General features: G+C 41.7%; 2 protein-coding genes across 2 annotated transcripts in view; one reads left to right on the top strand and one right to left on the bottom strand.

Annotated features, from left to right (window-relative positions):
* stab1 (stabilin 1) overlaps positions 1-24,014 on the bottom strand; it is a 59,699-nt gene that overhangs the window by 28,057 nt on the left and 7,628 nt on the right. The window contains exons 8-42 of the mRNA XM_061041278.1: positions 23,441-23,628; positions 23,187-23,323; positions 22,367-22,494; positions 22,047-22,123; positions 20,402-20,524; positions 16,820-16,954; positions 16,548-16,619; positions 16,148-16,261; positions 15,353-15,406; positions 14,971-15,051; positions 14,724-14,882; positions 13,466-13,528; positions 13,269-13,361; positions 12,929-13,015; positions 12,721-12,832; positions 11,585-11,771; positions 10,080-10,173; positions 9,112-9,270; positions 8,870-8,965; positions 8,153-8,248; positions 7,353-7,400; positions 6,939-7,069; positions 6,647-6,758; positions 6,112-6,189; positions 5,617-5,718; positions 5,424-5,528; positions 4,638-4,772; positions 3,362-3,490; positions 2,926-2,979; positions 2,138-2,251; positions 1,482-1,677; positions 1,176-1,271; positions 1,041-1,086; positions 656-735; positions 441-566 (exon numbers count right to left, since the gene is read on the bottom strand). Of these exons, the coding sequence (XP_060897261.1) occupies positions 441-566; positions 656-735; positions 1,041-1,086; positions 1,176-1,271; positions 1,482-1,677; positions 2,138-2,251; positions 2,926-2,979; positions 3,362-3,490; positions 4,638-4,772; positions 5,424-5,528; positions 5,617-5,718; positions 6,112-6,189; positions 6,647-6,758; positions 6,939-7,069; positions 7,353-7,400; positions 8,153-8,248; positions 8,870-8,965; positions 9,112-9,270; positions 10,080-10,173; positions 11,585-11,771; positions 12,721-12,832; positions 12,929-13,015; positions 13,269-13,361; positions 13,466-13,528; positions 14,724-14,882; positions 14,971-15,051; positions 15,353-15,406; positions 16,148-16,261; positions 16,548-16,619; positions 16,820-16,954; positions 20,402-20,524; positions 22,047-22,123; positions 22,367-22,494; positions 23,187-23,323; positions 23,441-23,628 (3,807 nt within the window). The remainder of the gene's footprint in view (positions 1-440; positions 567-655; positions 736-1,040; positions 1,087-1,175; positions 1,272-1,481; positions 1,678-2,137; positions 2,252-2,925; positions 2,980-3,361; positions 3,491-4,637; positions 4,773-5,423; positions 5,529-5,616; positions 5,719-6,111; positions 6,190-6,646; positions 6,759-6,938; positions 7,070-7,352; positions 7,401-8,152; positions 8,249-8,869; positions 8,966-9,111; positions 9,271-10,079; positions 10,174-11,584; positions 11,772-12,720; positions 12,833-12,928; positions 13,016-13,268; positions 13,362-13,465; positions 13,529-14,723; positions 14,883-14,970; positions 15,052-15,352; positions 15,407-16,147; positions 16,262-16,547; positions 16,620-16,819; positions 16,955-20,401; positions 20,525-22,046; positions 22,124-22,366; positions 22,495-23,186; positions 23,324-23,440; positions 23,629-24,014) is intronic.
* LOC132976969 (nuclear factor 7, ovary-like) lies at positions 17,286-19,941 on the top strand. Its single transcript, XM_061041279.1, has one exon. The coding sequence runs from the start codon at positions 17,557-17,559 to the stop codon at positions 18,943-18,945; it is 1,389 nt and encodes a 462-aa protein (XP_060897262.1). The 5' UTR covers positions 17,286-17,556; the 3' UTR covers positions 18,946-19,941.

Genomic DNA, 24,014 nt, shown 5'->3' with positions numbered 1-24,014 from the left:
GAGAAAATGAACATACAAGTTTGTATTTGTGGGGTCGTTGACTTTAGAAGAAGTTAATATCATTACTTTGACTCTGTTCTTACAGGTCTTCACCTGCCAGCCTGTGGTCTCTTACAACACACTACGGTTTTCAGAATACAAGATTTTCAAACTTCTCTACTATGATATTTAAAAAAAACAGCGATTTATTTATCTCTCAGTTTGAGTTTGTTGGATATTACAAAGAACACATGTACATGTATATTTAAAATCAATTAGGAATTTAAAACTCCTGCAGAATAAGTCTTTTTATATACTGCAATACAATTCACAAGCACTTTCTAGAAGAAAATAATTTAGGAAGATCTAAAAAGTATTACATTTTTAAATATCAGATATTTGAAGACTTCTTCAGGTCTCTGTTTGATAACAGGAGGTTCAGGTTCAGGTGAGCTACATACCCAGGCAGATGACCCCGTCTCCAGTGTAGCCCTCTCTGCAGGTACAGGTCCTTTCACCTGCTGACACCTTTGTGCAGATTGCATTCTCAGAACATCCTCCATTAGACCTGCTGCACAAATCCAGCTCTGAGAGAACCAGAGACAATCTATTAATGGACCTCTGTACATATGTAGAGGGTATATGTTTGTGTGTGAATGTGTGTATGCCTTTTTACCTTTGCAGTGGGTTCCATTGCCTTCATATCCAGCCATACACAAACACACAGCAGCTGAACCCTTTGGTCCTGTGATACAGCTGGGGCAGAGAAAACATGTTCAATGTTTATGTCACATGTATCTCATCAAGCTGAGGGCAGCAGACATCATATTACATTTTTATTACAACATTTTATTCGCAGCAATCCAGTCTAGACAACTTAAAGCGACAATGAATCTGTCCTGCTGATAGCTTTGAGTCCTTTGTGTCATAGAGTTATTGCAAAACTCAAACTTCTGGGAAGACATCATCAGACTGGGTTTCCTGATAACATTATCTGATCCTACTCGCTGTTGCTGCAAGATCGACTGTTTTCTGTGAGTTCTCTCTGCGGGAGGACTTACTTGGCGTTCTCGTCACACACTCCTTGACAGGCGTTGTCCTTGATCTCTGAGACACACACACACAAAGATTTTAAGTGATGATAAAATAATAGATTGCACTCACAATTTCATGTGTTGTGCGTTTGTGTGGCTTACCAATAGAGCAAGATGCTCCTTTCCAACCCTTGTAACACAAACACTTGCCACTTCCTGCAAGACCATCCACACACTTCCCATGGGCACACGCACACTCTGTAATACACACAGAAGCACACTCTGGTGTATATGTCAGCACAAACATCAAGTTTTTATTCAGCACCTTTAGCTGAAGGCTTTTTTTAGGATGTCCATTTGTGTGTGCCTGTCTTATCAAGTAACGCCTCCTTGCGGCAGAGGGACGCTATGCGAAACTTGTTTGAACAGCTGCATGTTTTGCGTCTTTTGCGCGTTTGTGTTTCTCACTGGAGGAGCAGTTGACTCCGTATCGTCCTGGCTCACAGTCCTCGCAGGCGGTGCCATGGAAACCCTCGTAGCATCGGCACTCCCCGCTGCCAAAGGTACCGTCCAGACAGGTCCCGTGGTTGGAGCACCAGCTGCCGACGTCTCCAGGGCATTTGTAACACTCGTGGCCATAGTAACCAGGGCAACAAGAGTGATCCTGTAGGACAGACCATCAGTATTATCGTCATCAAGCCGTTGTAGTTACAGGTTTCAAAGAAAAGAAAAGAAATGTATAAGGCAGATTCACGACCCTTTTTTTAAACTGCAGAAGTGTTCTCACCTGTGTTACTAAGGGCTTAGTATATTTTTATTATTTAACATTTTGCCATTTAGACCAAACAACCACTGCATAATAAAAAAACTGAATTCAAATCATGCATTTATATATGATCTAATATTATACAGGTGCAATATCAGAGCTTAAATGTGTGAAGATTTTGTTGTAGCTAAGAGAAAATCCCGCTGACTTAGTTCATCTGATGAGTTTTTGAAATACAAACATGACTGTCTTTAGTTAAATGTATGATATGTCATGATACAATACTCAACCCAAACCAAAGCTATGAGTAGTATTGGTAGAAGTGATAGGAGTAAAACTGGCAGTGATGTATACAGACCGAGGTTGACTTATAACATTTGATGACACAGCCTGGCACAGACTTCCTCCGGGTTCCGATTCGCTTCCTGTATTTACAGTTGGACCGCATGTTGGCTGGAAACTGTTCGCTGATCTACATAAAGAGAAACCAAGGATGAGAGCTGACTGACTGAGACGGGCTGGTGGCTGCAAAAGTGCTCAAAAACACAACCGTGGCATTCATTTCTAATCTGCAGAAAAAGAAACACAATCAACGTGTGTATAACGGCCCGTGTCCACCAAGAGTTTTTTCCAGGCAGAAAAGTGCTCGACGTGCGCTCGGGAGCTCTTGAATGAAGCGTTTTGTGCGCTGAGAAAAAAGACGCTGCATGTCCATCCTGTCTCTATGACAACAGTCTGTCGACAACGGCCGCTGTATGACCGCCACTGCTCCTCTGCGTTTTACTGTAGCAAAGAGGATGTGGGTACAAGACACGTTCCATAGGCGGCAAAGATAAGGGGAGTATCATACATTTGGAAAAGATTTGAGCGCTCAGAGCTGTTGCACAAAAAAAGCAGAGCGCTTGGAAAGAAGACGCTGGGAGCTGTGCTTTTTCTCCAGGCGTCCGCTTTCTGCTGCAAACTCTATCTCCACATTGAAAACAATTGAAAAAAAGCGGCTGGCACTTAGAAAAAAACACCACTAGTTGGACATGAGGGTTGATGTGTACATGTTCAAATTTAGTTCTGAGGTGTGAACTCAGAGGTCATGCTGCTCAGTAGTGTTAGTGTTATTAAGTCCATCCCAAGAAGAGGAGGCTTTCTTACTGGTTTGTAGGAGAACATGCATCGAGGCAGTCCTTCACAGTCTGCACATCGTCCCTGGAGACAAAGACAGGAAGAGGAAACGGAACAGACGGCGTGAAAGCAGGGAAAACATCCATCCCTCGATTTCTATCATCATTGAATTCATGCACTGCTTGGAAATGCTCGATGTTCATTCTGTAGCTGTTTTGATATTTGTTGAACTTTGAGGTAATGCTTCACCGTGATTGACTCAGCTGTTCCAGAGCCATGAGATCAGTGCTGTGATTGGCTGAGTGAAGATTCATTAACCCCAAACCCTCAGATCTTTTTACAAAATTATTTTGCCTTTCATGCTGCTGCACATACTGTACATGGAATAAAATAACTGCTTCCTCCTTCAATTCATCAATCTGTCAATTCAACCAGCCATTTTATCCATCACTCCCTCCATCCTTACATTGACTTTAAGGATGACCTCTTTGCTGCATCTGTTGCGGATGACTTTAAGGACCCGAGGGACCACTATGATGACACCGTCCTGCGTGTTGATGTGTCCGCCGTCAAGAGGAATATCGTTTACAAGTGTCTGCAGGACAGGAAGACAAAAAAAAACCATGTTGGTTTACATGTTATTACATTTTATCAGCTTTTAATCATGCCATTACATTCAAGGTTGATGACTCTCTGAACAGACAGCCACTGATCTTAGTTAAACTTTTTGACTGTTATTTGTATAAATGATCATATTGTTCCTGATGTAAGACAGTTTTTTTCACCCTTGAAACATGCCTGAAAAAAAAATTAATTGGATTGTCTCAATGGGAGGAGACCGTGCGTAGACCCAGAGTTCGCTGGAGGGATTAAATATCCCGTCTAGCCTGGGAACGCCTCAGAATCCCCCAGGAGGAGCTGGAAAACGTTGCTGGGGAGAGGGAGGTCTGGGTTGACTCACTGCGCCTGCTACCACTGCAACCCGATCTCCGATAATCGGAAGAAAATGGATGGATGGATAGATTGTCTCATATTTGGGTTATCGACTTTGAAATGCCAATATATATTCACAGCAAAAGACAAAGACACTTATCAGTGACTCAGGCCAGCAGTCACTGAGACACCAGGGGGCGACGCTGTGAGTATACAAAATACACAATCTGTAAATCCCCTCTGACAATCGGTACAAGCCTCACCCATGGGAACCGCCACAGGTATACCGTCATTCTGTGGGAAATACTAATATGTGTGTCTGCATTATAAACTGGTATATTAGTCGCACCAGTGTATACGACGCAGCCAACTTTTAAAAGGAAAAAAACTGGTATTAAACATGCGTCTTATACGCCGGATTTTTAAGGTAATGAAAACAATTAAAAGGCTGAAGGTGGTAAAGTATTCAAAATGCTCTTTAAATATCAAATATAGGTAAACAGCTCGAATCAGAGGAGAGAAACCACGGCAATAAAAGTGTCAGAATGTCCCTCAAAACAACAGCAGCTCCGAGCCACACCAACAGACAAAAGGTATGTACCGGTATATTTATTACAAAATTAAAAGTGTCTATAAGTCGACTTTAAAGGACTATTTTTTAAACTATAAGTTTGATTTACATATAGAGTAATTTCATCTGTTGGCTACCTGGGAGGAAGTAGATCAATTAAAAATACTTAAAGTTATCTGGTTCATAAGTCTTCATTGTTCTGTTTTGATGTTGGTCAGGTAACGTTTGATGTTCTCACCTTGTTTTTGTCATTTATGTGGAACTGGACCTGGTAGTCATTGCCCAGCAGTGTGCTTTTCAATATGCCATCGGCCAGGTGGTCAGGTAAGATCAGCTCATTGAGGATCACATGGTACTTGAACACATCAGAGTCCTGGGAAGAGAGATACAAAAACACATAGGAAGAAAAGATGTGAAAAACATTGTTGCAGCCAGCCTGGTCTGTGTCGCCGTCTTTCCCAGCACAGCGTGCACTCAGCTTTCAATACACAGTGAATGGGGATGGGTTTTTAATCACGTCAGGTCGAAGTGATAGGGACTGCTAGGGCACAGCTCCCCAAATGTGAAGAAAAATATTTGCAGCGCCCCCACCTCCTGGTTGCAATATGGGTAATAAGCCCCGCCTCCTCCATGTAAACAGATAGGACATGGGTCCAAATTAAATATCAAAATTCACATCAAATATTTACTTTAAAGGATCTCGGTTTGAATTTGTTCTTTGTTCTTTAAAACAGGATATGACACTGTGATTAATAGCTTTGTTTACGAATGCAGCTCCTACAGCGCTATGTGATTATCAGAGTAGAGGAGGAACAACGAGAGGGAACGTAATGATCAGATTAGAGTCATTGAACTTTCCACAACCGTGAGTGTGTGCTTCAAACTGACACCAGAATCTGGTCTTCTGTTGACTGTAAACCACCTGAGGGATCTTTGATATTATCGGCAATCTAAATGTGTTTCACTTGGCAGCCGATCTCTTCAGAACAGACTCTGGATCCAAATGTGTATTCATGTGACCTACCAGAGCAGAGGTGTTAGTCCTGCTGAGGTGCTGCCTGATGGCATCATCTGTTGGCAGCAGGAGGGTGAACTCTTTGTCTATTAGCTCCATTGACAGATTGTACATCTGTGGAAGAAAAGAAAAAACACAAACAGGCTTTAACACACTCTAAAAACACGTTGTGGTTTATAGTTCAGACAGACAGACATCTCACCTTAGCGTACTGTCTGAACAGAGTGAAGTTGGACGTGGTGTTCAGGAACTCCATCAGGGTTGGGGGCTCTGGGGGGAGATCTGAGACAGGTGGAGCAAGAACCTAACCACATCCAAACAGATCAATCAAACCTACAGCTCTTTTTAAAAACATTTTATATTAATCCAAAGGACTCAATATGCTTTCATATATCTTTTAGTTTACATTCACAGCCGTTTTATTCTAACTAATTTAGGTCCCCCTCGTCTGAAGCGTCCTGATCTTACAAACCTGGGAAATGAAGGATTTATGTTCACTCCATCACTTTAAATGATCTGGAAAAATATGGTGGTTTAATTAAAGCTCATGGCCTTCAGAGGAGGACACCTTCCAACAATACGATTATATCCTGCATAGCGACATCGTCAGGAAAAAACTAGTTCCATTTCAGGTAGAGCAAAGAAAAACAGCAACAACTTACAAATGTTTTCATTTTTTCAAGAAGCAGCCGCTCACCCTATTGATGATGTGGATGTAGCCGTTGATTGCAGGCATGTTTTGTGTGATGATGGAAGCGTTTCCAATATGGATCACCTGAAATAAAACGAATAAAAGAGTTAACTATGTTTTTATTTGTTTCTTAAAATATGGCAGTGAGACTGAAACACTACTGAATAGAGATGTGGAGTGTAAATCCACAGACATTTGGATTCAGTCACGAGTTTAGCACCTCTTCTTATTTTTCTTGAAATCTTTTTTTTTTTTTTTTTTTTGGAAAGCATTTGAATTGAAAGAGATCACTGAGAGCAAAGACATCATACAACTTGATGAAACTCTACCCAGAGAGCTTTTTTTTACACTCACATAGAATCAATGATTGGCTTACTGAAATCCACACTGTCTCCAACATTTAGCATATCTGTCTGCAAAATGTGCTTTTGGCTTTGGTGGGACAATTTCACGCCTCACTTGAAAGTCGCTGCGTTTCCATTGAAGTTCGCACATCTGAACCGCTTTCACTTGATTTTAAAAGCTAGCATCCCTTTCTTACCCCGCTTCTGTTGCTGATCTCCCAGTGTGTGGGGGGGTTCAGGGTGGGGAGCTCACTGCCCACCAGTCCGTCGAGATCTTCCACAGAGTAGACTCCCTTCAGGAAGTGAGCCCTGAAACCAGGAAGAGAAGAAAAAAAAACTCCTCTGAGTAAACACAAAACCTCACAGCCACTTTCACAGAGATTATTGCTGTGGCTTCAAGTTCCACTGAGTGTGTATGTGTGTGTGTGTGTGTGTGTGTGTGTGTGTGTGTGTGTGTGTGTGTGTGTGTGTGTGTGTGAAGTGACTGACCGCAGGAAGTAAGGCAGGTGGTGTCGGTTTGTCCAGAACGAGTCCTGAGCAGCAGTCATGTTTCTTAGAGCTTCTCTGGACGGAGCTAAAACTGTCAGGTTTCCATTTAGGTCCTCAGAGTGAATGTATCTCTGAAAACACACACACACACACACACACACACACACACACACTTAAAAAAATCAAATTAATGTATTCAATAGTGTTAAGGATTTCTTTTTTACATTATTACTAAAGGATCCAGACTTTCTTTCAAAGTAAATATAATTGACTTAACAGCCTTCATCTTACTTCTCAAAAATGATAACATTTATACCTAAGCAGCAAGTACAAAGACACAACTCCCAAGTAAGTTTTGAAATACTTATTTGAACAAGTGTGTAACTGTAGAGCACAGGTTTTGTCCTTACACACCTGAATCAGTCGGTTGAAATTGTACAGCTTCATAGCCATGTCCAGCTCCTACGAACACAGAGACAGACCATTAGTAAACGGATAACAGCAAGAAATCAAACACTGTTGTTGTCAGGTTTTTCTACCTTTAAGCTAACAGTGAAGGATGGCATTTCCTGCCCAGCACTAATCCGCACTCTCATTATTTATGAGTTCAGCTACAGCACACACATGTATAATCTATAAGGAATATCCTCTGTGGTTATTAAAGAGCAAGTGTCAGATCACATTAAGTATTGGGGAATATTTCCTAGTAATGGACCAAAAACACTTTCTTTGGGTGTCCATATTTTAAGCCCCTTTCACACATGCACTCCTGACAGCCTGCCCCTGACATTTTTAAAAATGGCCTTTTTACACAAAATGGCCTTTTTACACAAAATGGGGAGAGAACGATGCAGAACATCATCCTTTGGACATGCACTAATGGAGAGACGTCAGAGTGAGGGGAGCTGCCCACAGGGAGCACTCCTGAACTGATAGGGGGGGGGGGGGGGGGGGGTTCAGTGCCTTGCTCAAGGGCACATCGGCAGTGCTCAGGAAGTGGCACCTCTCCAGCTACCAGACCGATTTTCCAGGCTCGGCTTGCACTGGGAAGTCCGGGACTTGACCCTCCTGTTCCCCAACCCAAATCCCTACAGACTGAGATACTGCCGCCTCCAGAGGAGTGGAAAGAAAATACTCGCAAGCAGAAAAGAGTATGAAGCAGTTTCATTACATGCATTTTTTTTACTGGCAAAAGGGACTTCCCAATTACTTACGTCCATTAATGATCCGTAGCAGATGGTTCCATCTCCAACGTAGCCATCAGGACAGGTACAGGTATGCGTTGCGTTCTCCTGCTTCTCACATTTTGCCTGACAGAGCACAGCAGAGTGGGATCATGGGTATCGATCTACTAACTGAGAGTGCAGCAAGCACAAACAATCACCAATTTTCTGTTTTCATAAATTAAAAAGAATATTATGATGACAGAATCAGAACTTAAATCTTTAGAGTTTGCATAACGATCTGTATCTGAACTGTCAATACCTCTGTCGTACTTCTCTTACTCTGTTACTTGACCGTATTTGCCCTTTTTAGGTACATTTTCTTCAACCCTTATCCACTGATACTTGTAAAACACTTCATGTTTCTTTTGTTTCTCTTACACCTGATGCTCTCTTGTGTTACCATGTTTGGTGTACTGTAATGTTGGAGCAACCAGGAAGACATAATTTCCCTCAGGATTAATAGGTTTGAGTCTGATGAGGAACATTTCAGGATTATTGAAGAAGAGATTTTATACAGTAGACTGAACAAGCACCAAAGAGCGTTATTTAGAAGATCCTCAGTCAGAATGGGAAAAATGAAAAACAAATCTTAATTCATGGCTAAAAAGATTTGACACGAGCGTGTGTGTGTGTGTGTGTGTGTGTGTGTGTCTGTGTGAGGGAGTGATTGAGTGTGTGTGTGTGTGTGTGTGTGTGTGTGTTTACCAATTCATGGCAGCCTCCGTTGTTCTTGTAACAGGGGTTAATGAGGTCACACACGATACCATTCCCCATGTAACCTGCTCCACACACACACTCACTCTGCAGAAAGAAAGGCAAACACTGCTTTACATTCTTCTACATTATTAACAGTCCGGAGACGGACGAGTATGGGAAGTACTTCAAATTCAGATTTACCATAAAAATGACAGAGCTACTACTTCTTGTTACCCATTGTTGAAACTGACCTGTCCAGGTCCGATGTGATTACAGTTGGCGTTTGGGCTGCAGCCTCCTCGACTCTCCAGGTGACAATTATTTATCTCCCCACACACTTTGCCATCCCCTGTCCAGCCCTCGGCGCACACACACGAGGCGTTACCGGGACCCACATACACACACTCTGCCTGCACAGAGACATAAAGAGAGAGACAGGTGTGAGACAGTCTGACAGAAGACTATAACATGATAGCTGCAGTTAGATCTGTGTAATCAGAGCTTAACGAGGACACACTGACATGTTGGTTTATGTTCAAACAAAATGTTCAGAAGGTTTAAAATGGATAAGAAAAAGTGAAATTAAGAACAAATGTAAGTCAAACTATTTAATGAATCTGAAGCAATCAATTAAAACGAATAAAGAGTTACATTTCCTCACAAGGTGGATCTCTTTGGTTCACTGCTTTTAAAGATTTTTGTGTTCAAGGAACTGAAAAAGTGATCAGAAGAAGTGGGAGGACGATGATTTTTCTTTTTGGCAAAAGCCGAGGTAGTTTTACTGTTTCAGAGATGAGATGAGATTAAATCTTTTTCCCACCCCATATTTGTATTTAACTTTAACCTTTCCCTGAGAAACTTCATTCAAAAAGATGGAACGGATCTTCTTTTCTTCCCTTTATTGAAAAAGAGGTAACGTTTTACGCTGAGTACATCAGCAAACTTGTCACTCGTTTCTGAAATGATTCCACGCCATCATTTAGAATTGAGATCAAATGTATGTGTGAATCAAGATTGTGGAAATGCAGCTCTAATTTCAGGGTTCACTTCATTGGCAAGCAAAGAAAATGCTCACTAGCTACTTAATCTGCTGTGTGGTAGATGTTTGAGCTATTCATATATATTCATATATATTGCGAATATATCCAAGTTTTATCATGGTAATCAACATCCCTTTTCATCATAGCAGAACTCTACACACAGAAGAAGTCGGTCTTACGTTGGTATCGCAGCCTCCTCGGTCGCTCTTCAGGCAGGGGTTGATGGGAGAACAGGAGTGACCATCACCATCATACCCATCCTTACACAAACACCTGTAAAACACACACAGTTTGTTGTTTAATAAACACAGCAGCTGATTAGCAAACGCCTCACTAAAAGACTTTTAATATCTTAAAGAGGACATATTATCCCCCTTCTCCACCTTTTCAAACAGTCCCCTGTGGTCTAAATGAAACATCTGTGCTGTGCTGTGGTCAAAATATAACATGAATCAAGCACCAGAGGAGGTTTGTGACCCTGTATAAACCAGCTCTCTCAGAACACTACGTTTTGGTGTGTGTGTCTCTTTAAATGCAATGAGCCCCCCCTGAGTTTTCCTGGTAGACATCACTCCTCTGTAGCAAGAAAAATATGGCGGACCTGCGCAAAAGTTTTGCTCTAGGCTGGGGGTGGAGTCCATGGGTGGAGATACCAGGGAAGGGGAGGTTATTTGTTTTTACCAGAATCCCACTGTGACATCACAAGGAGAGCACATTTGAAACGGAGCATTTTTCTCTGTGTTGTAAGACTTATGCAGACCACAAACAAAGGACTGGATGGGTTTATTTCACATTTTGTGGGTCAGTAGACACTCAGGTTACCCAAATATATGTTCAAAAACACTGTACAAGTTTTCATAATATGTCCCCTTTAACAGATGTTGAAAATGTGAGAGACCCCACACATGATGACAAAGAATGACAGATTCAACCATTTTGTTCTATAATGTGTGGAGAGCAACAATATGACCTAAACAGTACACCACACACTAACAGATTCTTCCGCTAACAACTTGAGTCGTGACTATCAAAACTAGAAATAGAGTATAATGTTTTGTAGTCAAACACAACATGTTACTGCTCGAGCTGAAGATGAGTGAAAATGTATTTGCTGCGTTGTTGTGTTTCCTTCAGTCAGCTCGCTTTCCACTCGTCCACCTTTTTTTTCACTGAGAATCCACAGAGCAAGTATTCGGCAGACCCTCGTTTTCCCCAACACGCCAGGAGATCGGATCTTAAGTCATATTTCAGATTTGAAATAGATACATCCACTGACGTTCTCCCAAGCAGATCAGATCACTCTTAACACACCTCACATAGAAGGAACATCTGGCAAGATTATCTTTGGAAGCATCAATGTACCCAGCTTATTAGATCCGTGACTTATCACCTGCTGATTCTGACTTAATACGGCTTTAAATCATAGAAAACTATGATAGGATGGATGAAGTTAGCTCTCATCTTGCAGCAGTCTCATGGGTATGAATATGATTTGATGTTTAGATAGTGTATTGTTCGTAGACATTCAGGTAAATCTGCTCATGATCAGCAGTAAGAAGTCTTTCTTTTCCCACAAGGTCGGCGGTTTCATGAATATGTTTTAAAGCTAGCTGTTGTGAGGACATTAAATCAGTTACAGCTAACAATGGAAATGATAATAATAGCAGATGCAGTGGTATCTTACATAGTATTGAGTCCTCTCTGCGTACAGTATGCATTGATGTGACAGTGTTCGTGCAGTCCGTCAGAGTTGCAGGGTGTGGCTGTTCTGTCACAGTAATCTCCAGAGTATCCGTCCTTACAGGATCCTCTCCGACACTCTCCACCACCACCTGGACGGTTATCACATACACCATGGACGCAGCGGCAATCTGAAGACACAGACACACAGTCAGGTATCATTTTCTCAGTCAAAATACAATCAGACAGATCTGTACTTTGTCACATCTTCACACAACAGACTAATGCTTGAAAACTCATAAACAAGTTGTATATTCAACGTTAAAGATGCAGCGAGCAAAAAGGCACACTTTAAAGGTCCCATATTATGCTTTTTCTGGTTTTATATGCTCTTTAGTGTGTTTTCCAAGTGTCCTGTGCATGTTTAGGCACATCTATGTGCAAAAATAAGTCCGCAGAAACGCGGCTTCTCCTACCTCCTCCTGTTAGCTGTAGCATTAGCCGCATGTAACGCTCGGTTCTAGCCCCCCTCGATAAACATTTGTCAGTCCGACGTCATTGTCAGTGTGAGATCACTGATCTAAGTCCATTGGCTCGTTGTGGCAAGCCCAGCAGCTCATGTTGAAATTTCCAAGAAGCGTGCTGAGCAACTGACCAATAACGACAGAGCGGATCGGCAGACCAATCAGAGCAGACTTGGCCCACGTGTGGTCTAACAGTGTGGGCTCAACAGAGCGTAGCTGACGGACTCAGAGCGGAGAGGGAGCAAGGAGGAGCAGTACATGAAAACAGACACTTTTTTCGGACTTTAGCTATTGTGAACGTACAAAAGTAGGTACATAGATTAAATATACAAACCCCAAAAAGGGCATAATATGGGCTCTTTAAACTATACAATGGTATTATTTTCCAGTTATACTTCATACAATTGGACAGAGGGATGATGATTATTATTAACTTTCAATAACATGTCCTACCTGATTCATATACAAATGCAGGTCCCACATTTATTTGAGATTCAGAATTTGGGATTATGAGTGAATAAGAGAGTTATTTAATATATAGTGTTAATCTTGTGTGGATGTGTGACATGCAGCTGAAGCTTAAAACAGGTATAAAGTTGCTCTCTTCAAAGTGTACCTTCGTCACACTTGTCTCCATACTTTGCCGGATCTGAGCAGATGTGACAGGCGACACCCTCAAAGCCTGGCTGACAGCTGCATGAGCCGTTACCTTGGATACCGTCAAAGCACTGCACGTTGTAAAAAAAAACTGAAGTAATCAAATAAATAAAATCACATCGGTTAAATAAAAAGATGCTGCAGTGACAAAGTTGTTTGTGGCTCACCTTTCCATTGTCATAGCAGGGATGCTGGAATCCTCCGATACAGGGTTTACAGTCTGGACCGTAGAAACCTTTACAGCACTCTGCCACCTGATATAAACATCAGCTCAGTGTCAGTGAGGTTATTCGCTACGTCCTAACCTCAGTAATCAGTGTTAGGAGTTTATTTTCTTTTACTTTAATTCTTTTCATTACACGTTAAAAAAAAGGGACAGGTTGATAATTTATGAAGATGTGTCAGGTATATATGTTTTAATTTTCAGTTAAAAGAGAATAAAAAAACGTTGATGAATAAAGCTTAAATTAAATCTCCAGACACAGTGCTCACTGATCAGGTGCTCACCTGTTTGGTGGTGTTGCAGTATTTGGCGCAGCCTTTACTGAGTGTTGGCCGGAAAGGAGACACCAAGTATTCACAGCCAACCTGGTGGCTGTCCTGGAGACACAAACACACAACATTTGTCGCCTTACTTTTATTTTTTTTGTAGTTTATAATATTATAATAATAATAATAATAATAATAATAATAGTAAGATTTACCATTTCAGTGCTGCCATCTGGACACTCAGTCTCAAAGAGGTAACTGCAGTGAACACACGGACTCTGAAAACACACAGATTACCAATACTGCCTTTACTGTCAGCGTTACGGTTGGTTTTCAGTTTGTATGTGCTGTTTGTTCTGCAAGTGTGAAGAGTGAAACTTTCATGAATATGTTGTTGTTGTTGTTGTTGGTTCAAATCGAATGTCCATGATGACTGACGCTCTCACTGCTACTGCACTTGGAGGAAGTAACTAATTAATAAGACCCAAACCTCGTCCAATAGATAATTATTACAGTCAGGGCTGTCAAACGAGTACATTTTTTTATCACTTATTGATCAATATAAATAGATAATTGCTCAATTTCAAGAGTTAATCGCGATTAATTGCATGTTTCAAATTCCATTATTTTATATTTAACAATATAAATTGTTCGGCTTTTATTTTGAAATTTTGAGAGTACTTTACTTTCTATTTGAATTCAACCCTGCTATTATTTTGAAATAAAGTAAGGACCTTCAGCTGGATCGAAGGTAACAACATTAACTTAACCACAGAAACAGGAAGTGGTTACTGATCCCAAACTGACGTCAAACAGCTCAAAGGAACAGTAACAAAGGTCAATGTGTGATGTCATGAGGTGGATATTATTTTGGACTCGTCAGCTGAGCTGTCTGAGAGTTTGTTAAAGTGAAATGAGACATTCAAAGATGCAGCAGGGTCCTTCTTTTACACCACTGAGACTACAGGGAGACACTGAGGACAACTATCTACGGTGAGTCTAAAGGGACAAAATAGCCTAGACCATAATTAATCCCAATTAACTAGTTGATGCTGACAGCCCTCATTACAGAATTTAAGGGGAATGAGGTAAATGTCTGCAACTACACACTCAACTCTTCTATGAATGTATGACAAACTACACAACTTGCCCTTTAAAGCTTCCTCATTATGTTCAGCCGCTGAGCAAGAAACATACATGAATTTTTCTGTTCTAGGAAATTTAGTTTCATCAGTAAAGTTTAGTCAAACACAAACCCATCTCCATAGAGTGTGTTTGAAAACTTGAGGAGAAATGTCCTCATTTACAATCATACCGCAACTTTTTAACCAATGTTACAACCTGTTTGTATTGCTGTTTTTTTTGGGACATTTTCACCTTCTTTTTAGGACATACAGGGAGAGAAGCGATTAGACAGAAGAGGAAGTTTGTCTGTTTAGAGTTTGGTTTGACATTCTGCCTCTCTCTGCTCACCACGGTGATCTTCTTCTCAGTGACATCACAGCGATGAGGCAGGATAGGAAGGATGGAGGGCGGATACAGAAGGCCGTCAATCATGTGGATGATTCCATTGGAGGCCACGATGTTGGTGCTTTTCAAATGGATACCCTTCTCCCCCAACAGGATCTTCCCCTGGAGAGAGAAGAGGGAGGCACTCAGTGGTCTTGTGAAGCAGCTTATTTTATGGGAATACTGTAAAGAACCAATCAGAAACACTTACATCATCAGACACAGTGATGCTGACAATCTGATTGGCCATCGTCTGAATCTGAGGGAGAGCAGCCAACTCGTCGACTGACAGCTACACACACACAAAAACAAAAAAAGATAACTTCAATGTTTAAGTTCAAATTTGATTCTGGTGTAATAAAAACTGACAAATGAATATCACAACAATAAGACCTCTAAGCTCAATGCAGGTAAAAGTAGCCTGTTAGAGTGAGATATTCTTTAGTGAGCCAAAGTTTTGATAAGATAGGAAGGTCCTTTTTTATTTCACCTTCTTCACAAACGGAACACAAAAATGAAAAGGAAAGAAGTAGCAGAGGAGGACAGGTAGAAGGATGATTTAATGGAGGTAGTGTGGAGTTCAGGTGTCTTACCACAGCCTGGGTGAAAACATGGTGTCTAAGAAGTTCCTGAAGTTTATGTTTGGCCTTGAAAAAGAAAAACATGATTAGAAGAAACATATCCCACAAAGCATAATGTTAAAGGAGCAGTATGTATGCCTAGTGTTGAAAATGGGTACTGCAGTCCAAATTCAAAACATTGTAGAGAGCTGTCTCCCCCCGCCCCCTCCTCTCTAGAGTCGATGTTCACGCAGGTTGCCATGTGATGGACACTGAAGCTTCAGTGTTTAGCCAGCTCTGCATCGGTCTGTAAACCTTTCTGCGTTCTAACCTCTCTCCATTTTTCAAAAGCATCTCCAATATTGATCCTAGTTTGAACACGTTTCTGCTCGTGGAGCTTATTAGAAACATGCAGAGCCTTTTTAGGTCGGGTACAATCACTTCTATCTGAACCACTTCTCTTGCCCGCTTCCATCGCTGCAACACCTGTTGGTTTGACCAACAGGTGTTGCACCGTGTGGGGGGTCGCCTTACAACTACCTTACCTACCTTCTCTGGTCCAAACAAATCCAGATCATTCAGGACCAGAATCTAAAGTTAGAAGGAGGACATACTGGCTGCTGCACTGTTGTCAGAGAAGCCAGCACTTCAACATAGCATGTTTCCTTAAGGGACAGTTTGGTGCTTTTTTATTTCCCGCTCCACTTGATTTATTGATAAAAAAGGAAACCATCTGCTTACAAATCCTTCACTGTCACCTGAATGTTATCCACACCAATCACAAATAGCCAAAATACATATAACCACAGAAGCACTGATTACACTTACGTCGTGCAGCATGTACAAGATGCTGCCGTCTCGGGCTCTATCCACCGCCTGATTAGTGGGGATAAACACAGTCAGGGGTCCTGGACCCCGCAGTGGAGGAGGAGACCCACAGTTCTGCAAAACACACAAACACATCTAAGGGTTTAGCATGGATACTTATTTAGAACTGGTTTGTTCCTCGTCTCCCTTTAGTTGCTTTTGCTATGACTGATTGACTCTTCAAAAACTGGATAAATAAAAGAGACCTGCTGTTTATAGTTAAGGTTACTAAACACTGATTGGACGATCCCTGTTCAGGAGAGGGGCTAAGTGTCTGTCTTGGTTTGACTAATTGTCTTTGGGTGTGGGTATACAAAGAAACATATCTATGGGATGTCATATGAAATAACAACATACTCACATCAACAAGGGACAGGAAGCGGTTGTATTGTTCATCCTTGGTTAGAATCTCTCCGATCGTCTTGTCAGAAAACTGGACACAAGAAGAGGTCGATCAAATGACTGAAATTCTCTGTCCTTGATGGTAAAATCAGCTGAGATAAGTATTTAGAGTTATAACACAATGTTTTTCAAAACAAAAGTCTAACAAGACATGAAGAGCATTTCAGAGACATATTTTTGTTGTTTTTGTATTTTGAAAGAGTTTTCTGTGTTTTTCTTGAGTTAACTCACCCGTTCATCACGAGAGGGCCTTTCAGGATTGTTAGTGATTGGTCGGTCGATGATGTGGATAATCCCGTTGGCTGCTGGCAGGTCTTCCTGGATGACGGTGTACAGTTTGCTGGGCTCTTCCATCAGGATGAACTTCTACAGTAAACAGAGAGATGTTCTGACATTAAAGAATAATTCAACCACAATTAACCATCTTCAACTTTCACTCAGGTGCAAAAATCAGCCTGAGATCTGACATTTATGGTGAAAACTAAAGATATCAACTGATATGAACATTTTTATTGCCATAACAGTTTCCTTCCATTGACTGAATTAACACACACAAGAAACTAGGCGGTGTGGGTTAAGTGGCTGCAACACACACGCAGTATAATAAACAAGTTAATCAGCCAGGAAATATGCTCTGACAAAGCTCCACCCCCTCTCTGACTCAAAGCAGATAAACAGGAAAGACATTATTCCTCGTTCATGAGAGTAAGCATCGTGTGAGGGACAAATGCTGACGACAAAACAACCAAAACCGCCAAAAAATCGTCCACTGAGAGGAGAGAGCTGCAGGAGGGAACACTGGATTTACTGGCATATCGAACACTCGTACTTCAACCTGCTGCAGATGGCACAAAACTAACTGAAGGAGCGACACCTGAAAGTGAAAGTAACTTTGACAGAGCTTTCTAGTCTGACTGACTTTCTTGTCTGCTTGCTGTGTTTCTTTTAAATCTTCACTCGGACACAAAATGGCATCGAGATCAGTGGACGATTACTCCTGTCCAATCTGCCGTGAGATCTTCAGTGATCCTGTTGTTCTGTCATGCAGCCACAGCTTCTGTAAGGACTGTCTGCAGAGATGGTGGGGGGTAAAACAATCACGTGAGTGTCCGTGCTGTAAGATTAGATCCTCTAAGAGTGACCCGCCTCGGAACTTGGCGTTGAGGAACCTGTGTGAGGCCCTCTTAGCACAGCAAGCGCCAGCAGAGCCTGAGGAGCTCTGCAGTCTGCATTCAGAGAAACTCAAGCTCTTCTGTCTGGACCATCAGCAGCCAGTGTGTGTCGTCTGTCGTGATTCCAAGCTGCACAACAGCCACAAATTCAGACCAATTGATGAAGCTGCTGCAGATCAAAAAAAGGAGCTCCAAAAAGCCCTGAAGCCTTTACAGGAGAGACTGGAGATCTTTGCAGAAGCGAAAGGTAACTGTAATCAAACAGCAGATCATATTAAGGTCCAGACACAAAATACTGAGAGGCGGATTAAAGAGCAGTTTAAGAAGCTTCACCAGTTTCTACAAGAAGAAGAGGAGGTCAGGATCTCTGCTCTGATGAAGGAAGAGAAACAGAAGAGTCAGACGATGAAGGAGAAGATCGAGGCTCTGAACAGAGAGATAGCAGCTCTGTCAGACACAATCAGAGTCACAGAGGACGAGCTGAGAGCTGATGACGTCTCATTCCTGAAAAACTACAAGGCTGCAGTGAAAAGAGTCCAGCAGCGCACCCTGCCGGATGATCCAGAACTGGCCTCAGGAGCTCTGATAGACGAGGCCAAACACCTGGGCAACCTGACCTTCAACATCTGGAACAAGATGAAGGAGATCATCGCATACACTCCTGTGATTCTGGATCCAAACACTGCCGACCATGAACTCGTCCTGTCTGAAGATCTGACCAGAGTGAGACATGGAGAGCGGGGACAGCTTCCAAAGAACCTTGAAAGGACCAAGTTCTCCTGCTCCGTCCTGGGCTCTGAAGGCTTTAACTCAGGGACTCACCGCTGGGAAGTGGCGGTTGGAGCCAACAGGGACTGGGAACTGGGCGTTTTGGGAGAGCACCCCCAGAAGAGCGGACGCCTTCTGTCTGTATTGTGGAGAATCATGTTCTCAGACGGTAAATACACAGCATTCTCCACGGTGGGTTCAGAGCAAGATCTGCCAGTGGAGAAGCAGCTTCAGAAGATCAGAGTTCATCTGGACTTTGATAAGGGCAAACTGGCGTTCTCCGATGTTGATACTGACACACTTATACACACGTTCACACACACCTTCATACACACCCTGTTCCCGTACATTTACACTGAAAATCAGGTTCCGCTGATGATTATGCCAGTCAAGTTATCCGTGAAGGGAAAAATATGAAAGCCAGAGAAAATTGGTAAGCAGTCGTTAACAGATTTTTTGCTTGCTATATTAATTGCTCGGCTGAATAGAGGGCTGTTTAATAAAATGTTGGATTTAAAGTATTATTCCTCAAATATGTTGGAGTATTCTGATTCTATTTTTACAGTTTGTTGTGTGTGGTGGTTCCTCAAGTCACATAAACTACTGATCCATAAAAAATTAGAGGGTGACAGGTTATATTGGAAAGGTTGTTAAAGGCTTTTACTGTTCCACGCTGTTTATATATTATAGATGTCGAATGAATAGTGAGCTACTGCAGAACAAATCTCTACTGGATATCTGTGCCAAAAAGAACAATAATGGAGTCTTTTTTTTTGCAGTTCAGCTGAGTTAGAATTATTTTTGTTGTTATATATGTGTTTAGTTATCATGGCATTTGTGGTTCCTTATGTGGGAGCGTAACATTTACAAAACAATGTGGTGAACAGGGTTTGTGATTTTTATTTTAACATGATTGTGACTCTGGGGAGATAAACTGTGAGATTTCATAGCTGTGGACACATTTTCTTTAAGAAGTTTTTAAGAAATAACTGATGTAATACTTTGATTAAATAGACCTGTGAATGTTTAATGATGATCTATTTTTAGCGTATAGTTTGTATAGTGCTTACTAGTAGTTGTGGTGATTGTGTTGATGGGGAGGGGATGATGTTTTAGGGATGCAGAATTTATTTTTATTTTTTTTACTTTGAACTCTCTGAATGAAGAAATCCATTTTTAAGCAGAAAGACAGATTAAAACGCTGCACGATGTCGCTGAAATATCAATAAAATAGAAAGAGGTTCATTTGAGAGAGCAGGCAGACGGGTGGTGTTGGCTTAAAAAAATAGATTAGGAGTATAAATGAACAAAACTAATTCATTTTTGTAGCAGAAATATAATTTTGTTGTGTTTTTTTCTTTTTTTGCTTGTACTTCTCTGGTTGTGGTACCAATAAAAAGTAGGTTAAAGGATCGATTATCTGGTCTTTGGCTTGTATCCTTGTACCTATCTTCAAGGTTTAAGACAGGTAAAGTCCTCATGAGGTGATAATATTCAGACTCACAGCTGGCACTGCCTTACTATTTTTCGACGTCATTACTGAGATTAGAAGGAAAACGCCCAAGAACAACTAACTTCAATTCATTTGCAGTTTGATTTTAATCCCCCGGTAATCCCCCGGTAATGACTGCAAACCTTCCCTGTGTGACAGTCTAAGAGTGACACGCCCCCGGCTGCACACAAGATGTTGATTTATCAGAGATATTTATGGTCTTGTCTCATTCTCGATCCTTAAATGTCTTGGTCTGGTCTCGGGCATGTCTTGGTCTCGGTTAGTGTGGTCATGACTAAAACACTACTTTTGACATCATCACCTACTTTGAATTGTTGTTAACAGAGATATTGAGTGTTGAGTAAGAAGAGGAAGTATAACCTTGTTGTCTTTGCTCCTGAACATGGCTCCTCCATACAAGTTGAAGTCTCGTCCCTCCAGATCCTTGTAGAGGTGCTGACCCAGGATCAGGTGGTTTTTACAAATCTGCTCCTCGTTAATACCCTGCAACAAGAACGTTGTGTACATTCATATTCTAGATAAGTAGTGGTTATTTTCTTTATAATAGATGTTGGAAATAAGGAATCAGAAGTGACAGTCAGCCCTGAGTTATCGCTCTGAGAGTTGAACTTCGTCTTCTCATTTCTGATATCTGGATATAAAAGCCAAAACAGGGAAATGACAGAAATCTGAAAACTATGACTGAAAGGAATCAATCAAAGGAAAAGAAATCAGATTGTGTTTCAGAGTTGTGTAAGCACAACTCGCCCAGCAAGAAAATGGGCGCTGCAAAAAATAGCATTAGTGGACACGGGTCCCGTTTTAATTCCGCAGTTTGAGTTTTGCCTTATACCCATAAAAGTCACACATCTCCTTTGTCAGTGGTTACCTCTGATGGCATGGTGGGTATTTCCGTGTTTGTGTGCGTGCCCAGAGGCCTCGCACTCGCACTCTGGTTTGTTCTAGCTTGCACTGACCATCTGTCACTAAGTGTTTCTGTTTTCAGGTCGAGCAGAGAGTGTGGTTGTGTGATTTAAAAGGTAGAAACAGAGGAGTGCACTGCATGTTATCGTCCTGAGATCTTTTCTTTATCTACTGCAGCTGTTTCATTGTGTGTGATGATCTGAGAGCTGCAGAATGTCAGTTATTTTTAAAGGAAAGCAGCTGAGGTGAGGAATCAGAGGTGAAATGCGGCTGGATGTCCAAAGAGTCGAGAAAGAGCGGCTTGATGGACAAGACATTGTTTGGAAATGACACCTAAAACGTTAAGACCGGCCGTACTCTCGAGTGCACAGAGCTCTACCACCCGACGTCCCTGACATCCAGCCACCACCATCAGAGTGTGTCGTCCCCACAACCACCGTCGTCCTCATTCATGCACTGCTCCGACCTCCACCTCAGCGGCAAGGAAGTGTGGACAACGGGAACGCGAGGAATACAAAGGAGAAATCCTTCCTGCATATTATCCCCCTAACCCATTGTTCTTAACAACGAGTAAGGTCTTTTACAAGCTCTTTTGTAAAGCGACTCGAGGTAACATTTGTTATGAATTGGCGCTTCACAAATAATGATTGATTGAGATGTGGCAGAGCAACTTTAGCAAAATAGTTGGGGTTTTGTGGCTCATACCTGGGGCCACACGGCCACTGTGCTCTCAAAGGGAGCAGCGGAGTAAGTTAAAGAGAAAATCTACATCTTCCTTTTTGAAAATCCAGATTTTCCATAAATACTATTTATTGATAAAATTGACTTCACAGAGCGTCACAAAGCTCTACATGCTGGAATCAGACCTTAAACATTACACTATGTAGAAACCTGAAACGATGTTAAACAGTTTAAAACAGGTTCACATACTGGATCCGTTTGGGACACGTTTTCTTTCTGCTCTGATAAAGTTCACCCATTCACTAAAATACTGATTTATCAAAGTTAACACGTGTCTTATTAGTCTTAAATAAAATGATATCTGGGAGTGTTACTGATGAGATCATTAAATCAAACTACAGCTACATGACAGGTGACTTACAGTGAGAGGTGTTCTCAGTAAAGGGATGAAAGCTGTGAAAGGTCCGTTGTGACTCATCAGCCGTAAACAGCCTTTCTCTGAAACAAACAGACAAACGGACATGGACACAACAAAGGTCAGCGAACAGATCAAACACACAAAAACAACAAAAAGTAGTAAAGACTAAAACATGGCCAAACGTGCTCTTGTGAATAGAACTCAGAAAGAAAAAGTGAATTTCAAAAGTCTGAAAAGTTTAATTGAATATAATGTATTTCAAGCAAGTGATTCGTACCTCTGAAGAATAATGCTGTTAATAATGTTTTTTTGTTTTTTTTTACCAAACAAGGCAACAGCTCCGGTCAGATTTCCCGTCTGGCTTCCTCTCCTATCCAACTCTATCAGCCGCTCAATGAGGTTACCATAGCAACGCTGACCATCACCAATCTGACCTGCATCACACACGCACCTGAAAGAGGAGGTAAATAACGACACCATAAAACACAACACTGACAAATACACAAATAATGAGTTCAAAATAAATGGGAAAGCGCTTTTTCACCGCAGGTCACACCTACACATTCACACACTGACGGTAGAGGCTGCTGTGTAAAGTTTCCATCAGTAGTAACTAGTCCCATTCATGCACATTCACATTTGGTCGATGAAGCAGCGAGCGCAATTTGGGGTTAAGTGTCTTGCCCAAAGACACATCGGACATGTGGCTGCATGAGCTAGGGGATCGAACCCCTTACCTTCCAGTTAAGAGACAAGCCGGTCTAGTTCTAGTTAATGAGAGCAAAGTTAAAAAAAAGAAAAAAGACGTGTTGGTGTTTTCGAGCATGCACAAACTCTTTCGAGGTGAGCTGCGTGTGTTACCTAATAGGGCACATTCTTTCATCCAAACCTGTCTAGTTAAAGGTCCACATGAAGTTGGGAGGAGTTCATTTGTTAATGCAACAGAAAATATTCAGGAAATACTCAGCTTGAGCAAGCGGGTGGGATATATAAGATTTAATATCACACAACCGCTGGGATCAGGTATGACATTCATGCACGTGATGAAGCCGATCTCCTCGTAAATGTGTTCCCTTCCACTCATTTGCTCATAGTGTGAAAACATCCAATAACATGTAGCATAAGAAGAGACAGCTGGGTTACCTGGGTTGTCCATCCAGTCCAGTTTCACAGATAGCTGAGAGGTCACAGGTGTGTTCTAAGCAAGCGGGGACCAGCTGACAACCAAACTCAGCACTGCCACCTATTGGGGACATGCCAGACATGCACTCGCAGCTGGACTGTCAAACAGACAGACAGACGGACAGACAGAGGATTAAGACAGGTACAGGGTCTAGCTGATTATTGCAGTCTTGTTATGCACCTGGTTCTTGGCCTAGTTCTGGTGGTGTTCTAACCTTGTTTGGTCCTTTGAAGACACATATGGTGGAGTTGATGGGACATCCTCCATTGTTTTCAGAACAGGGGTTTTTTGGTATGCAGATCTTTCCGTCTCCCTGGTAGTCAGGCTTACAGGCACAGCTGACTTTAGAACCCTGTGCAGAGCACTGGGCATTGACGTCACAGTCCTTCGCTGAGCAAACAGCTGAGCAGGAAAATAAAGAACTCATTCAGTCTAGATAAGACCCAACAATTTGTTTATTCTAAAACTCAACACAAACACAAGCTGGGTTTCAGGAAGAGATACAAGACTAGGTCAGGGTCAACTTCTGACTTCTTATCTAATCTTATTTTTTGTCCAAGCTCTAATTCTGTATCTAGACAGCAATAAGAAGCCTTTCTTTACGTTCCTCTTGGAGGGGGGCTAAGACCAGGTTCGAGCCCAGTTCCAGTTCCTTAGAGCCAAGGAAGGCAAACCTTGTCCTAGTTATGGTTCTGGTCATTGTGTGGATTCTAAAAGTAGATCTTATTTACGTCCACAAATAAGTAGTGTGAACAACACACCCTGTTTATAGGCTTCTGTCAAAATTG

This window comes from Labrus mixtus, chromosome 7 (genome assembly GCF_963584025.1).
Source record: "Labrus mixtus chromosome 7, fLabMix1.1, whole genome shotgun sequence".
Taxonomy (NCBI): domain Eukaryota; kingdom Metazoa; phylum Chordata; class Actinopteri; order Labriformes; family Labridae; genus Labrus; species Labrus mixtus.
This window is presented reverse-complemented; position numbering and strand designations above follow the sequence as displayed.

Coding starts and splice junctions, on each gene's coding strand:
- LOC132976969 (XM_061041279.1), top strand. CDS start 17,557: ATGGCATCGAGATCAGTGGACGATTACTCCTGTCCAATCTGCCGTGAG.